This window comes from Clarias gariepinus, chromosome 21 (genome assembly GCF_024256425.1).
Source record: "Clarias gariepinus isolate MV-2021 ecotype Netherlands chromosome 21, CGAR_prim_01v2, whole genome shotgun sequence".
Lineage (NCBI taxonomy): Eukaryota > Metazoa > Chordata > Actinopteri > Siluriformes > Clariidae > Clarias > Clarias gariepinus.
The window spans coordinates 5,008,362-5,023,682 of NC_071120.1; the positions used below are offsets into that span (position 1 = coordinate 5,008,362).

Here is a 15,321-nt window from a genome sequence, read left to right on the forward strand (position 1 = left end):
GGTATTAGATTTCCCTTATGTCTCTGTCCCTCCGCTGTGTGTATTTTTTCATTCACACACACACACACACACACACACAGGGGCGCTGCTAAGGATTTTGGGCCCCATGAAAAGAATCTTGACAGGGCACCCAACACAGCTGAGACTTTTTCATATTAATTTACATAAAATCATGCGCTTTTATGGTATTTTGACTAACATTCTCATATATTTAAGTCAATCAGACAATTGAACTCCATACCATGTCCACACCCGTAATTTGTCCTCTGTAATACTGCATATTAAACTAATACTAATAGCCGCTCACCTTCTTCTTCATGTGGGAGCGCAGGGGCTGATTCAGGGGATGCTGAAGTTAGGGGTTGGGAGACAGCCGGACCAGTTGCTGCTGCTGGTTCATTTGACTCTGTTTGGAACTAGGCATGATTTTCACAAAGAGAATGTTTACATAATTCATTATATAGAAAAAGCCTTAAAATGCTCATTATGAGTTTACAGAATCAGATTATGGATGCAATTCATAATTTAATGCTGCAAATTAATTTACAGTTTTTTGTAATAGCAATATATCTAATGTAGGACATTTAACTAACAGAACACATTTGACTCAGTCAACTGATGTGATTAAGACAGCTTAAATATATAAAATATTTAAAAATTATATCAAATATTTGAGTCTGTTTTCTTTCACACTAGTGTGAATTGCTGGACGAAGACCTTTAAATAAGCAAATAAAGCATGTGTTTCAGCAAATACTTTTGCTTAGAGATGTGGCTTTACACACACACACACACACACACACACACACCCAATACACACATTTCTGCATTAAGTCAAATTAAACTAATTAGAATTACTTGAGAATTTGTTCCAAGTTTGATAAAAATAATCAGTTCAATTAGGTATATACAGATTTCATCATTCATCATTATTAACAACCACTACACAGTGTAGGTTTATGACCAGAGCTTCTACAAATCTAATATTTTCTTAGTCAGGTACATCATAAAGAATTTGATTTGTGCACTGCATATTATGTGATGTACACACATTACCCTACTCTGCTGTGTTATTGACTTACAGTAGAATACACAACAGATGTATACTCCGATTCATCACAGCTCATCCTCTTTTTCTTCTTAGAGAACTGTAGAGAAAAAGAGATTATTTATTTTATGATTTATTTAATTTAACTGATTACAATTATACTGTGTATTGTATAATGTTAATTTAGATTTGACATCGCTATTAACTTAATAAGTCTACTGTACACAGTTAAAGAATTATAATGTTCCAATTTAATTAAATTATGTGCAATAAGATGGAATAATGGGAGAAACATTTAATATAGAGAAAATTCTAAATAAAGTGTATTTAATAAGGGGTAGAGAATGAATCTTGCTCTTTTTTCCATTCTACATATTTTCTATTCACTATACATTTGGAAGCAGTATCTCCTTTGCAGTATGCTATACAGTGTTGTCCTGGTGTAAGGTCCATTTGAGTCTCATCATCATGATCCCAGTGCATGGAAACAGTTTCTTCAAGAATTTCCATTAATTTCCCTTTGATAATTCGAGTTTTGGCAGTACCATGAGGACAGAAACAGCCACATACTGTAATTCATCCTCCTCTGAACTTCAATGAATGTATGGTTCTTTAAAGGCTCATGTGGCAATGTGGACAGTAGGGTCTTCCCCTTTGGTTCATAGGTAGGTGATTAGTTATTAATGGTAGCCAATCAAAATGGTCCCCAATGGTATTTAAGGCTGGTTTTTGTCCCACCTGGCGTACGTCACAAACGATACCGCTCTCATGGTGTGTGTATGGACCGAAGGTGTGGGTGAGTGTCATTTGTAGCTGGGTGGCTAATGAACAGATGGGCCTGTACCTTTTAATGTGACGGTTTATTCTTCCATTAGTGCGTCTGTGGGATAAGTGTCATCTGGTTGAGCTTCTCCATTAGCGTGTCCATTGGATTATTGCCACTCGGCAGAGTCAGACTGTTCACTTGTTGCTAGGTAGGTACATGCTCCTTACGCGCTGTATGTTCGGCCGTTGGGTGGTGCTAATCGGTATTTGTTTACCATTTAGCCACAGAGTTTCTTTTGTGCTGGCGTTACACTGCATGGCTTACTGCGAACTGTGGGCGGCGTTACAACTCGCGCAGCACAACGGGTCATCTGGGTAAGTGAGTTTCGCTTCTTCTAGCTCATAATAAGAAATGTGGGATGGTTATGTCTCTTTTCTTTTAGTAAGCTACGAACATTTGAGTGTTGATGCGCCTTGTGAGAGCGGAGGTATTAACTTTCCGCCTTGACTGAGGACGGCGCTGCTGTCTCTTCTCCGTTGGTTCTTCTTCGTCGTCTCTTCTTTGTTTTGTCTTCGGTGTTTCTTCTTCGATGGTTTTTGTGAACTGTCTTTTTGTTATTTTATTCGCCGTGACAGCAGTAATGGTTCAGGGCTGCCCTCTGGTGGTCTGAAGTCACGGTGGAAGATGCCATAATATAGCGTTGGGAGAACTCTGACCTTTGCGTGGTATTTTGGTGAGCTGTCCGAACTGTGTTAATTTATATCTGTTTTGTTTTTCTTTATTTCCTTTATTGGTTAAATTGTAATAGTTGTTGTTGTTTTTTTTGTCTGTTTGTCTTTGTGTTTAAGGCAACCAGAATAGTCTATCTGTTGCATTTGTTTTTGTTTATATATATATATATATATATATATTATTTTGTGTCTGTTTATTTTGGGTACGGTTGGGTTGGGAGGCTAGCTTCTAAATACTGGTGGGTAGTGTAACTGTTTGAAGTGCAGCGCAGCTGGTGTTCACGGTTTTTCCTTTGCGTGGAGGTGTGGATATGTATGAAGTGCACCTGTAAGGTTGATACCTCCTTTAGTCGGCTTTGGCCGCCCCGAAGCCTGTGCCCGAATTTATTGTTCTTGTTTGTGTTTTCTTTCATTTCTAGTGTGTGTGTGTGTGTGTGTGTGTGTGTGTGTGTACACAGAGTGCCGTGTTCGTGTTTTATGGTACGTGACGATTCTCCGGATATTCGGTATTGCATGCTAAGGAGTGATATTTGGCATTGCATGCTATGGAGTGCTGGTTTTCTTTAAACTGTTTTTAAATAGTAAATTATAATAAAGTTTGTACATTTGTACCCTTGTCTCTCATTTATTAGCCTAGCGAACCTCTTTCTTATGGGTGTTATTTCCCCGGTTAACTTCGGGGTGGCGTAATCGGGTCTACCAAATTTTACATTCATTTGCCCTACCACGGCGTTGCCACATTTTTGGCGTAATCGGCAGGATAGGCTGTTTTTCTTTGTGAGAGACCTGGGAACAGATGTACATACATTTTTTTGGTTGATCTGTGTACTTTATTTTGGTTGGTTGGTTTGTTTTTCTTTTTGTGTTTTTGTTTTAGGAAGACGTTGAGTCGGAGAAGAGACAGCGGCGGTGTCCGGTGTGCCTCCATTGTGTTTTAGATATGGAGGAGGAATTGCGTGAGTTAAGGGAGATGGTAGCTCAGTTACGAGCAGATAACGAGCGGTTGCGGCAAGAGCAATCGTCCGCCCAGCCAGGTCCCAGTGGGCCATCTGTTGCCAATGAACCTCCCCTCCCCACGTTGCAGTCGGGTGCGGAGCGTGCTGTTTTGCCAGAAAGGTATGTCTTGGTACCTCGAGATCGCAGGTGCGCAAAATTTAGTGGCAGGTCCGGTGTAGCTATTGAGGAATGGATTGAGGAAGCCCAGGCTTGTATGCAGTCTCGTCATATGTCGGCGGTTGATGAGGCTTTCTTCCTCTTTGATCATTTGGAGGGAGAGGCCAGGGAGGAGATTCGCTACCGTTCCGCAGACGAACGTAATGATCCGGCAAAAATCATTTCTGTGCTAAGAGAATTTTATGGTTGCTCACAGTCGTATGTTTCTCTGCAGGAGGCTTTCTTCTCCAGGAAACAGCGGGAGGGAGAGTCTTTGTTGGAGTTTTCCCTTGCTTTAATCGGTCTCCTGGAGCAGGTAAAGCAAAAGTCACCTTACACCATGCCAAATTTTCAAGTGTTGTTGCGGGACCAGTTTATTGAGCACGTTATTGATGATGCCCTTCGGCGAGAGCTTAAACAGCTGGTACGAAGTCGGCCTGCTCTGACCATGTTAGAGGTACGGGGTGAAGCACTCCGATGGGAATGAGAGGGTATGCCTGGGAGTTCGAGGGGACGCAGTCACTCACTTCCTTCTGCTTATGGTATCCAGTACGGGGTACGAGGGGAGCCTCGTGGGAACTCCGCGCAGTTTTTGCAAGAGTCTGAGTTGGGTGAGGTTAAGGAAATGCTGCGGCTGCAGCAGGAACAAATAAGTAAGTTAACTCAAAGTATCGCCCGTTTGCAGACTCCTCAGTATAATAGTCAGTCCTCTCGTCGTAGCCAAATGGTGTGCCGAAGATGTCAGAAACCGGGTCACTTCGCTCGAGAGTGCGATGGGGAGCGTCTGCCTACTCGGTTTCCGTCGATTACTACGACGCGAACTAATAGTGCACAGTCTGACTCATCCGTGCCGTCGGGAAACTAGACCCCACCGCGTTGCAGAGTCAAAGCGCGGTTGGGGAGGGGAATGGCTCAGGTACTGCTTTTTCTCATTTAATGTCATCTTGTCCTCATCTTCTTGTCCACATTGGTAAGGTCCAAGTGCCCTGTTTGGTTGACACTGGGTCTATGGTGTCCACCATTACCGAAAGCTGCTTTCAAACGCATTTTCAGTCCTGGGGTGTAGATCGTTTAAAGTCATGCCATTGGCTCCAGCTCCGTGCGGCCAATGGGTTGTCGATTCCTTACATTGGCTACATGGAGTTGGATATTGAAATGTGTAATCGATTGCTTCCTAAGTGTGGGATTTTGGTGGTTCGGGATCCCCCTGGGGATATCAGTACTGGAGTTCCTGGGGTGTTGGGGATGAATGTCCTTAGCCGATGCTACCAGGAACTTTTCGGTCAGTATGGTCCTGGCTTGTTTAAGTGTCCTTCCTTAGCGCAGGCCCCAAAGTTTGTTTTACAGGCATTACAACATTGTCACTTAGCGGAGGATCAGTCTTCAGTACTACGCCCGGGGAAGGCCAGATTGCGGGGTCGTAAGTCGTGTCGCGTTCCAGGTGGGATGTTAAAACTTGTACCAGCCACATGCTCTGAACAGTATGCCGAGGGGACGGTTTTGTTTGAGCCTCCGGTATCTGGGTTGCCCGCGGGTTTGCTGGCATCACCTGCGCTTGTTAGAGTCGTCCGTGGTACAGTTTATTTGCCTATGGTGAATGTGGGGACCGTAGATGTAATGCTGTATGCTGGAACGATGCTAGGAACACTTAATAGCGTTCAGGTGGTAAGTCTGCCAGCAGGAATAACTGAGGATGAGTCAGTGGCGGTGTCGATGCATTCGCAGGTCGTGGAAACAGTTGCTCCAATACAAGACCAAATTGAAGCTGTTGACTTATCTGTTTTGTCGCAGGAGGAGCAAGGTGAGGTTAGATCCCTGTTGAGGCGATATCAGTCGGTGTTTTCAGCCCATGAGGGTGATCTGGGTTGCACCGATGTGATTTCGCATGAGATTCCGTTGTTGGATGTAGTGCCTGTTCGTCAGCGCTATAGGCGAATTCCGCCATCGGAATATGAGGTTGTTAAGTCGCATATTAATCAGCTCCTGGAGGCTAATGTTATTAGGGAGAGTTGCAGTCCCTATGCGTCGCCTATAGTGCTCGTCCGGAAAAAGGATGGGAGCCTGCGTATGTGTGTCGACTACCGGCAATTAAATGCAAAGACGAGGAAGGATGCTTTTCCTCTTCCGCGCATTGAGGAGTCGCTCGATTTCCTGACGGGGGCCAGGTGGTTCTCCACTATGGACTTGGCTAGTGGCTATAACCAAGTCCCTGTCCTCGAAAAGGATAGAGCTAAGACCGCATTTTGTACTCCCTTCGGCCTCTTTGAGTTCAATCGTATGCCTTTCGGGCTGTGTAATGCTCCAAGCACGTTTCAGCGCCTGATGGAGCGATTGTTTGGGGATCAACAGGGTAGTTCACTATTGTTGTATTTAGATGACATTGTGGTGTTCTCCTCTTCCGTTTCGCAGCATTTGGAGCGGCTGGAGGTTGTGTTGGGTCGCTTGGAGCATGAGGGCTTGAAGGCTAAATTGGCGAAGTGCGCGTTCTTCCGGAAAGAGGTAAAGTATCTAGGACATGTTATTTCTGCTCAGGGTGTTTCCACTGACCCAGGTAAGATCGAGGCAGTTTCACAGTGGCGGTGTCCCACCAGTGCGTCTGAGCTACGCTCGTTTTTGGGGTTCGCCAGCTACTATCGGCGTTTTGTGCAAGGCTTCGCAAAGTTGGCGGCTCCCTTGCATCGGGCGGTGGCGGAGTGTGCTGCTGTCAAACCCCGAGTACGAGTTGGCAGGAGTTTTTCTGACGTTTGGTCGGAGCAGTGTCAGCAGAGCTTCGAGGAGTTAAAGGTCAGGCTCACCACAGCCCCTGTGCTGGCCTATGCTGATTTCTCTCTTCCATTCATTCTAGAGGTGGATGCAAGTCATGGTGGTTTGGGGGCAGTCCTTTCCCAGGAGCAGGGTGGAAAAGTGCGGCCTATTGCGTATGCTAGCCGGAGTCTTAGGCCTACTGAGCGCAATATGGTTAACTATAGCTCCATGAAGTTGGAATTTTTGGCGCTCAAGTGGGCCATGACTGAAAAGTTTCGGGAGTATTTGTTGGGGCATAAATGTATTGTTTATACCGACAACAATCCTCTTAGCCATTTGACTACAGCTAAACTTGCTGCTACCGAACAACGTTGGGCGGCCCAGCTTGCAGCATTTGATTTTTCCATCAAGTACCGATCCGGTAGGAGTAATAAAAATGCAGATGCCCTTTCGAGGCAGGACCCTTCCGGTCAGGGCGAAGTACGTGCACTGCTGCCGGGAGTTGAGGTACCGGTTAGTGTTCAGCAGGTGTTTGCGGCAGGGTTGCGTCCATCGGCAACTCAGGCGGTGGTCTCTGTGCTGCCCGGTTTTGGGGGTGACCTGGGTTTGTGTCAGCAGGACGACCCGGTTATTGGACAGGTGTTAAAGTTCTGGCGACAAGGGGCTCTCCCGTCTTCAGTTGAGCGTAGACAGATGTCTAAAGCTGCCCTGGTGTTGCTTCGCCAATGGGGTCGATTGGTGGACAAGGAGGGTGTGTTGTATCGCCGTGTCTGTCGACCAGATGGAGGTGAGGAAAGTTTGCAGTTGGTCCTGCCGTCTGCTTTGCAGGGGGAGGTTTTGGCTAGGGTTCATGAAGGGCATGGGCACCAGGGTATCGACCGCACCACTGAACTGGTTCGTCAACGCTGTTATTGGCCAGGCCTGACAGCTGATGTGGCTCAGTGGTGCCGTAAGTGTGAGCGATGCCAGGCGGCCAAGGATACACAGCTGGCGCCTCAGAGTTTTATGGGCCATTTGTTGGCAGAAAGACCAAATGAGATCTTGGCCATTGACTTTACGTTGCTGGAGCCCTCGCGCTCGGGAGTCGAGAACGTATTGGTAATGACTGATGTGTTTACTAAATTCACGCAGGCGATCCCTACTCGGAACCAGCGGGCCGAAACTGTGGCTCAGGTGTTGGTGTCCGAGTGGTTTTGCAAGTTTGGTGTCCCTGCTCGCATCCACTCGGACCAGGGCCGCAGTTTTGAGTCGTCCCTCATACAGCAGCTGTGTAGTTTGTACCAGGTGGAAAAGTCTCGCACCACCCCGTGGCACCCTGCGGGTAATGGGCAGTGTGAGCGGTTTAATCGGACGCTGCATAATTTGTTGCGCACTCTGCCCAGTTCACGGAAGGAGGATTGGGTTTCTGCACTCCCCCAGTTACTTTATTGTTATAATACAACTCCTCATCAAGTGACTGGGGAGTCTCCGTATTTTCTGATGTTTGGGCAAGAACCACGACTGCCTGTCGATTTTCTGTTGGGTCGTGGCCAGGAGGAGGGTCCTGGTAGTGTTAATAACTGGGTGCTAGAGCATCAGACGAGGTTGCGGGTGGCTTTTGAAGGGGTCCGGGAACAGTTACAATTAGCCGCTGAACGCCGTAAGGAAAGGCATGACTCTCGCGTCCGGGATGTACCCTTGGATGTAGGTCAGCTAGTTTATCTCCGTAACTATGGTTTCAAGGGTCGTCATAAGATTCAGGACTGCTGGAGTTCAGTGGTGTACCAGGTGGTAAAGGCCCCTGGGACAGGAGGTTCCGTTTACGGCTGGAGGTTGTGTTGGGTCGCTTGGAGCATGAGGGCTTGAAGGCTAAATTGGCGAAGTGCGCGTTCTTCCGGAAAGAGGTAAAGTATCTAGGACATGTTATTTCTGCTCAGGGTGTTTCCACTGACCCAGGTAAGATCGAGGCAGTTTCACAGTGGCGGTGTCCCACCAGTGCGTCTGAGCTACGCTCGTTTTTGGGGTTCGCCAGCTACTATCGGCGTTTTGTGCAAGGCTTCGCAAAGTTGGCGGCTCCCTTGCATCGGGCGGTGGCGGAGTGTGCTGCTGTCAATAACTGGGTGCTAGAGCATCAGACGAGGTTGCGGGTGGCTTTTGAAGGGGTCCGGGAACAGTTACAATTAGCCGCTGAACGCCGTAAGGAAAGGCATGACTCTCGCGTCCGGGATGTACCCTTGGATGTAGGTCAGCTAGTTTATCTCCGTAACTATGGTTTCAAGGGTCGTCATAAGATTCAGGACTGCTGGAGTTCAGTGGTGTACCAGGTGGTAAAGGCCCCTGGGACAGGAGGTTCCGTTTACGCCATTGCACCAGTAAATGATGTGAATCGGGTAAAGCATGTTCATCGCTCGTTGTTAAAGGCAAGAATAGGGGGAGAAGCTTTAGCGTCTTCTCCAGAAGGTACGTCACTAGTTATCGACGAGCCGTTGCCAGAGGAGCTTTCCTCCCTTGAGGACGTTGACCTGGTTCGAGTGGTACCGGAGACTCAGCCCGCTGCTATCGAGCTACAGAGTCAGGGCCGGGATCTGGCCGGCCCCAGTTCATCGGTAGTGGGAGGAGGTGCTGACGTTGAGGACCCGGTGAGTTCCGAACTATTAGGGCAGGGCGCCGTAAGTCAATTACCTGTGATCAATCCTGGTTCTACAGGTCCCTCTTGTGGTGGGACCGTGAGACGCACGGGGCGATCTACGGCCGGACATCATTCTAATCCCTACCATCTTCCTCGGGCCGTAGCGGGGGTGGTAAGTGTTGAGGCTGTTGGTGCCTCGGTTAACCCTGCGTCTGCATTGTTCAGGCCTTGGGTTTAGGTCCATTGGGCAATCGTCGGGCCGACGATTCAAGAGCTATGGATAGATTGTGGCAATGTGGACAGTAGGGTCTTCCCCTTTGGTTCATAGGTAGGTGATTAGTTATTAATGGTAGCCAATCAAAATGGTCCCCAATGGTATTTAAGGCTGGTTTTTGTCCCACCTGGCGTACGTCACAAACGATACCGCTCTCATGGTGTGTGTATGGACCGAAGGTGTGGGTGAGTGTCATTTGTAGCTAGGTGGCTAATGAACAGATGGGCCTGTACCTTTTAATGTGACGGTTTATTCTTCCATTAGTGCGTCTGTGGGATAAGTGTCATCTGGTTGAGCTTCTCCATTAGCGTGTCCATTGGATTATTGCCACTTGGCAGAGTCAGACTGTTCACTTGTTGCTAGGTAGGTACATGCTCCTTACGCGCTGTATGTTCGGCCGTTGGGTGGTGCTAATCGGTATTTGTTTACCATTTAGCCACAGAGTTTCTTTTGTGCTGGCGTTACACTGCATGGCTCACTGCGAACTGTGGGCGGCGTTACAACTCGCGCAGCACAACGGGTCATCTGGGTAAGTGAGTTTTGCTTCCTCTAGCTCATAATAAGACATGTGGGATGGTTATGTCTCTTTTCTTTTAGTAAGCTACGAACACTTGAGTGTTGATGCGCCTTGTGAGAGCGGAGGTATTAACTTTCCGCCTTGACTGAGGACGGCGCTGCTGTTTCTTCTCCGTTGGTTCTTCTTCGTCGTCTCTTCTTGTTTCTTCTTTGGTGGTTTTTGTAAACTGTCTTTTTGTTATTTTATTCGCCGTGACAGCAGTAATGGTTCAGGGCTGCCCTCTGGTGGTCTGAAGTCACGGTGGAAGATGCCATAATATAGCGTTGGGAGAACTCTGACCTTTGCGTGGTATTTTGGTGAGCTGTCCGAACTGTGTTAATTTATATCTGTTTTGTTTTTCTTTATTTCCTTTATTGGTTAAATTGTAATAGTTGTTGTTGTTTTTTTTGTCTGTTTGTCTTTGTGTTTAAGGCAACCAGAATAGTCTATCTGTTGCATTTGTTTTTGTTTATATATATATATATATATATATATATATTATTTTGTGTCTGTTTATTTTGGGTACGGTTGGGTTGGGAGGCTAGCTTCTAAATACTGGTGGGTAGTGTAACTGTTTGAAGTGCAGCGCAGCTGGTGTTCACGGTTTTTCCTTTGCGTGGAGGTGTGGATATGTATGAAGTGCACCTGTAAGGTTGATACCTCCTTTAGTCGGCTTTGGCCGCCCCGAAGCCTGTGCCCGAATTTATTGTTCTTGTTTGTGTTTTCTTTCATTTCTAGTGTGTGTGTGTGTGTGTGTGTGTGTGTGTGTGTACACAGAGTGCCGTGTTCGTGTTTTATGGTACGTGACGATTCTCCGGATATTCGGTATTGCATGCTAAGGAGTGATATTTGGCATTGCATGCTATGGAGTGCTGGTTTTCTTTAAACTGTTTTTAAATAGTAAATTATAATAAAGTTTGTACATTTGTACCCTTGTCTCTCATTTATTAGCCTAGCGAACCTCTTTCTTATGGGTGTTATTTCCCCGGTTAACTTCGGGGTGGCGTAATCGGGTCTACCAAATTTTACATTCATTTGCCCTACCACGGCGTTGCCACATTTTATGCAGAGCCAAACAAGGCATGACTAGGTATTGTCTGTGGGTGAGGGAGAGGTTTCTGCAGGACTAGAGTGTGAGGAATTTTGACAACCAGATGCAGTTACAGATCATCTCCTAGAGGAACTCTCCAAATAAAGGTGGTCTTTGCTCACCTTCTGCTCACAGCTGTTCACACCATCCTTGCTTGTGTCATTGTTTTGGACATTGTCCCATCTTCCTGCTCTACATCTGACCTTGCTGCATCACAGACACTTCTAAAGACATCAACCAGGTTTACTGCCATCTTGCTTAGAACAGGACTTTGCTTTTTCACACACACATGAGCATCATGCTTTCACCATGCCCTGATGAGAACATTTCTCTTGTATTTTATCCTGCTGAAAATTACACTTTGACAACAAACCCTGCTGAGAAAGTGGATCCATGTATTACTGAAAAGACCACACTTACACTACACTTTCCCCTGATTGGGTTATGTATTTAAGTTTGGGCTTTCCATTTTAATTTGTCTTACTTATGTTGTGCTTAATGTGTTGCTGCATGCTAATGACTATAGCTCATGGTTACAGTGTTTCTGTGTTGAGACTAGATGCTGTCTTCACAATGCTTATTACAGAGGATTGGCACTTGTATCCAACTGTGCCTCAATTCCTTTACTATTTTTTTTAAAGAAAAATACTTCTTCTTCTTCTGCCTCTTCTTCCTCTTCTTTTTTTCTTCTTCCACCACTACTACTCCTTCTTCTACTAGAACTCCTTCTTCTTCTATTAGTACTACTTATAATTCTAAAGTAGTTAAAATTATAACGTATAAGCTGGAGGCATTAAATGGTTTCTCAACAAAGTGTGACAAAATGAGTAAAATATGGAGATCAGTGTGGGTCCCGTTTTAGTTTACACAATTTAGTCTTAAATTTACCTTGTTATCTTCTGCTTCAGCACCTAAAGCAACATACATAGAGAAAATTATTTTTATTATTATTATTAGTAGTAGTAGTAGTAAGATGTAGTAATAAAAAAAGCATTTACATTTATGACATTTATCCGACTCCCTTATCCAGAGAGACTTACAGAATGCTTTCTATGAATAAATTTATTATGACTCATAATGCCATTAAGCAAAAATTGTGCTGGCGATGTAATATAGGAAGAAAAGTACACAATTTCTGAAGTGCTAGTTAAACATCATTTGAAGACTCAAAGTGACTCAGCTGTACAGACATCTAGTCAAAGTTCCTAGTGTACTGATGCAAGCCATCCTTTTACCCTGGGAGATGGTGTGACCAGTCAAGCAGTTCTGGAAGATCGGAAGGAGCTTGGTGCAATGTGGGGTGTGAAAAGTGCTTGGATCTAAGTAGTAGCTGGTCTGTTTTTGTCCTTGAAGGTAAGCATCAGTGTTAAATTTCATTTGGGCAGCTACCTGAAAACCAGTGGGAATGCATTCTGAATCATCTGCAGTTGGCATTTGGGAGGCAGACCTGCCAGGACTGTCTAGTTGGAATAACAAAAGACGGAACAAGTACCTGACTGGCCTGTGTGGAGCAAGCTGGACAAATTTTTCTGATATTACAATAAAGAAATCAACATAAGAGTGTAATGTTAGCAATGTGAGAGGAAAAGAAGAGTTGTCGGGGATAACCACAAGGTTTCTGACAGCGACTAAAGTTGTGATCTGTCCAGGGAGACTAAAGTTGTCCAGGGAAATCATAAGTCGCAAAGGGGGTGAATCATGAATCATCTGAGATAAACTGCAGCTTACTTTTGCTAATATTAACTTTCAGATATTGAGCTGCCATGACTTCACCAAAAGATCAAGTATAGAGGATGAACTGAAGAGTACCAAATACTGAGCCTGGAGGACACCAGTGAAAAATGTGTGTAGAGGAGATGTAGATCCTAGCCACATCACCTCACATGACAGACCTTCTAGGTAGGAAGCAAATTATTTCTGTGCTGTACTACAGACTTCAAGGCTTCTAGAGAATCTAATCTAAGGGAATCTTGTGGCTGACTGTGTCAAATGCTATGGAAAAGTGAAGGAAAATGAGAACTGATGATTTTTTGTTGATCACCAAGAGTTAGATTACCAGCATCAAGCTTTTCTGGGAGGCCAAATAAGATGTCTTAGTGGAATGTACCTGAATAGACTGGTTAGAATCTTGGAAGTTGCTCTGTGAGGGATAAAGAGACAGTGTCTTTGAGGAATTTAGAAAGAAAAGAATAGTGTAATGCAGGTCAGTAGTTCCTGGTGTGATGGATCCAGAGTGAGTATTTTTAGAAAGAGCATAACCCATCCTCTGTTGAATGCAGTTTTTACATGAGCAGATGCTATGGAGCTATTGAGAATAGTGGTGCTAAAAGGCAGGAAATCTTGGTAGATAGTCTGCAGCAATATGAAAGGGCTTAGATCTAATGTTACAGTGTTTCAAGCAGTCAAGCAAACCTTCTACTTTGATGGTATCCAAGCACTAGTGAAACACTGGAATAAGTGCAATGGTGTAGCAGGCGGTTATATAGAGAAATAAAGTACACACACAATCAAAAGTTCTGGTTGGACTTGAATGTACCTTGTATATTAGTCAAGTAGGTTTTTAACCAACATTTTAACTTAATTTTATCAAACTGGTAACTCATATTTGTTTTCATATGTGAATGGTGTGAGAAACAGTTGGTAGTCAAAAGCAGGTGAAACACCATGCCTTGCAATTGTAAAACAAATGCACTCAAACATAGGTGTCAGCTCTGTGTGATCTGGGCAGCTGATGTGCAAGTTTGAACAAAGACCTGTGGTTAGAGAGAGCTGGTCTACACGAGTCTGCAGAAAACTGACAAAATGCTGGCTAAAAATAGTATAGTTTACCTATGTGAGTTTTTCCGTCTTTCAGTACAATGATCAGGACACTGAGAAGAATTACAGTCGCTGCAGCAAACACCAAGATCAGCATGAAGAACACAGCAGGGCAGTCTGAGCCTGGGATCACAGTAAAGTACATATGTTTAACTTTAAACCTGCACTTTATTTTGAGGTAAAATGTAAAGAAGTCTTTTGGGAAAAGAAAACCAACAAACCTTCAGCTCTTTCTGTGATTTTAGAAACAGTTTTATTTTGCCCTAAAAGTAAACATCATTTTTTTTTATCCCAGTCATTAAATTCATGTCTTATTGAAACTATTCACTTTATATTTGTATACCTTTCACTCTTAAGTAGACTGAATCACTATATGTAATCCGATTCTGTTCCATGTACCCGCAGTAATAGAGTCCCGTATCAGAGACATTTACTGCAGTGATGGTGAGCGACGTGTTCTTGCGATAAACAGACATCATTATTCTCTTACTTTCAGTAAAGAAGTAACACGTTTCCGATGGAGCTGATGTAAAAAACTGTTTACACCCCATAGGAAGTGGAACTGAATCACTTATGTGTTTAAACCAAGAGACGTAACCTGTAACAGTCAGGTCGTGTTGGCACCAAATCGTGACTTTATCTCCAATTTCTGCCACCAAAGTTAAAGAGTACAGTGTCTCTGAGAGCAAACCTGCAACACAGACACACACACACACAAAACTAAAACTAGAGCTGTTTATAATAGTTTCTAAATGGATGCGTAAATTATAAATGTAATACATTAATTATAGTTTGAATGTAAAAGGTGTAATGTGGTTTGTATTCAGACTAAACCCAAATTTATCTAGTGTTTTTTTTTTACAAACATTTATCCATTTAATAAAACAATAAATGAGATGAATACTTACCCATGACACAGAGACACACAGGAAGAGCTACATACTGGACCATTGTGTATCAGACAAGAGACAAAGAGGAAATGGTGACTTGGGCAAATAGAATGGTGGTTATCACTATGTGTGTGCGTGTGTGTAGGTGTGTGTGTGTGTGTGTGTGTGTGTGTGTGTGTGTGATTGTTGTTTCTCTTGAGTAGGAAAAGCTCTTCATCTGGAAGTGGAATGAGCGGTGTATGACCACACACACACACACACACACACTTGTAGATATGATAGATTACTATAGACACACTGTACACTCAGTGTTGAAGTGGTTAGTGGTTAAAGTTGTGTGCGCAGCGTTGCTAGGCAACTGGGAAACATGGCTACTGAGTGTAAGCTAGCTAATCAGTGAGGTTAGCGACTCGTGCAGCTAGCAGGTAGCAGTTAAGTGTTGTTTACAGACCGCGTGAAGACGCAGTGACCAGGAAATGTCACAAAATTATAAATGACATCAGAATTTACCTCAGAAATGGTGTGAATTTACTAAAACCAGCTAAATTACCACAGGTTCCGCCATTTTAAAGAAACACTACAGCGTAGCACATGTGCTATCGGAAAATCTTGACTTTTGGAGTATGAGTTACCACACAAGCATCT

General features: G+C 44.4%; 1 protein-coding gene across 3 annotated transcripts in view; it reads right to left on the reverse strand.

The window, feature by feature from the left end:
* The window catches only part of LOC128509423 (uncharacterized), a 28,383-nt gene extending 13,640 nt beyond the window's left edge, over positions 1 to 14,743 (reverse strand). The window contains exons 1-7 of one of the 3 annotated variants that reach the window (XM_053481164.1): positions 14,695 to 14,743; positions 14,130 to 14,477; positions 14,008 to 14,049; positions 13,799 to 13,909; positions 11,858 to 11,880; positions 1,082 to 1,147; positions 308 to 416 (exon numbers count right to left, since the gene is read on the reverse strand). In XM_053481164.1, the coding sequence (XP_053337139.1) occupies positions 308 to 416; positions 1,082 to 1,147; positions 11,858 to 11,880; positions 13,799 to 13,909; positions 14,008 to 14,049; positions 14,130 to 14,477; positions 14,695 to 14,737 (742 nt within the window). In that variant the 5' untranslated portion in view covers positions 14,738 to 14,743. Of the gene's footprint in view, positions 1 to 146; positions 417 to 1,081; positions 1,148 to 11,857; positions 11,881 to 13,798; positions 13,910 to 14,007; positions 14,050 to 14,129; positions 14,478 to 14,694 lie in introns of those variants that run through there. The other 2 variants (XM_053481166.1, XM_053481165.1) reach the window with 2 other exon arrangements.
* Between the last annotated feature and the right edge of the window lie 578 nt (positions 14,744 to 15,321).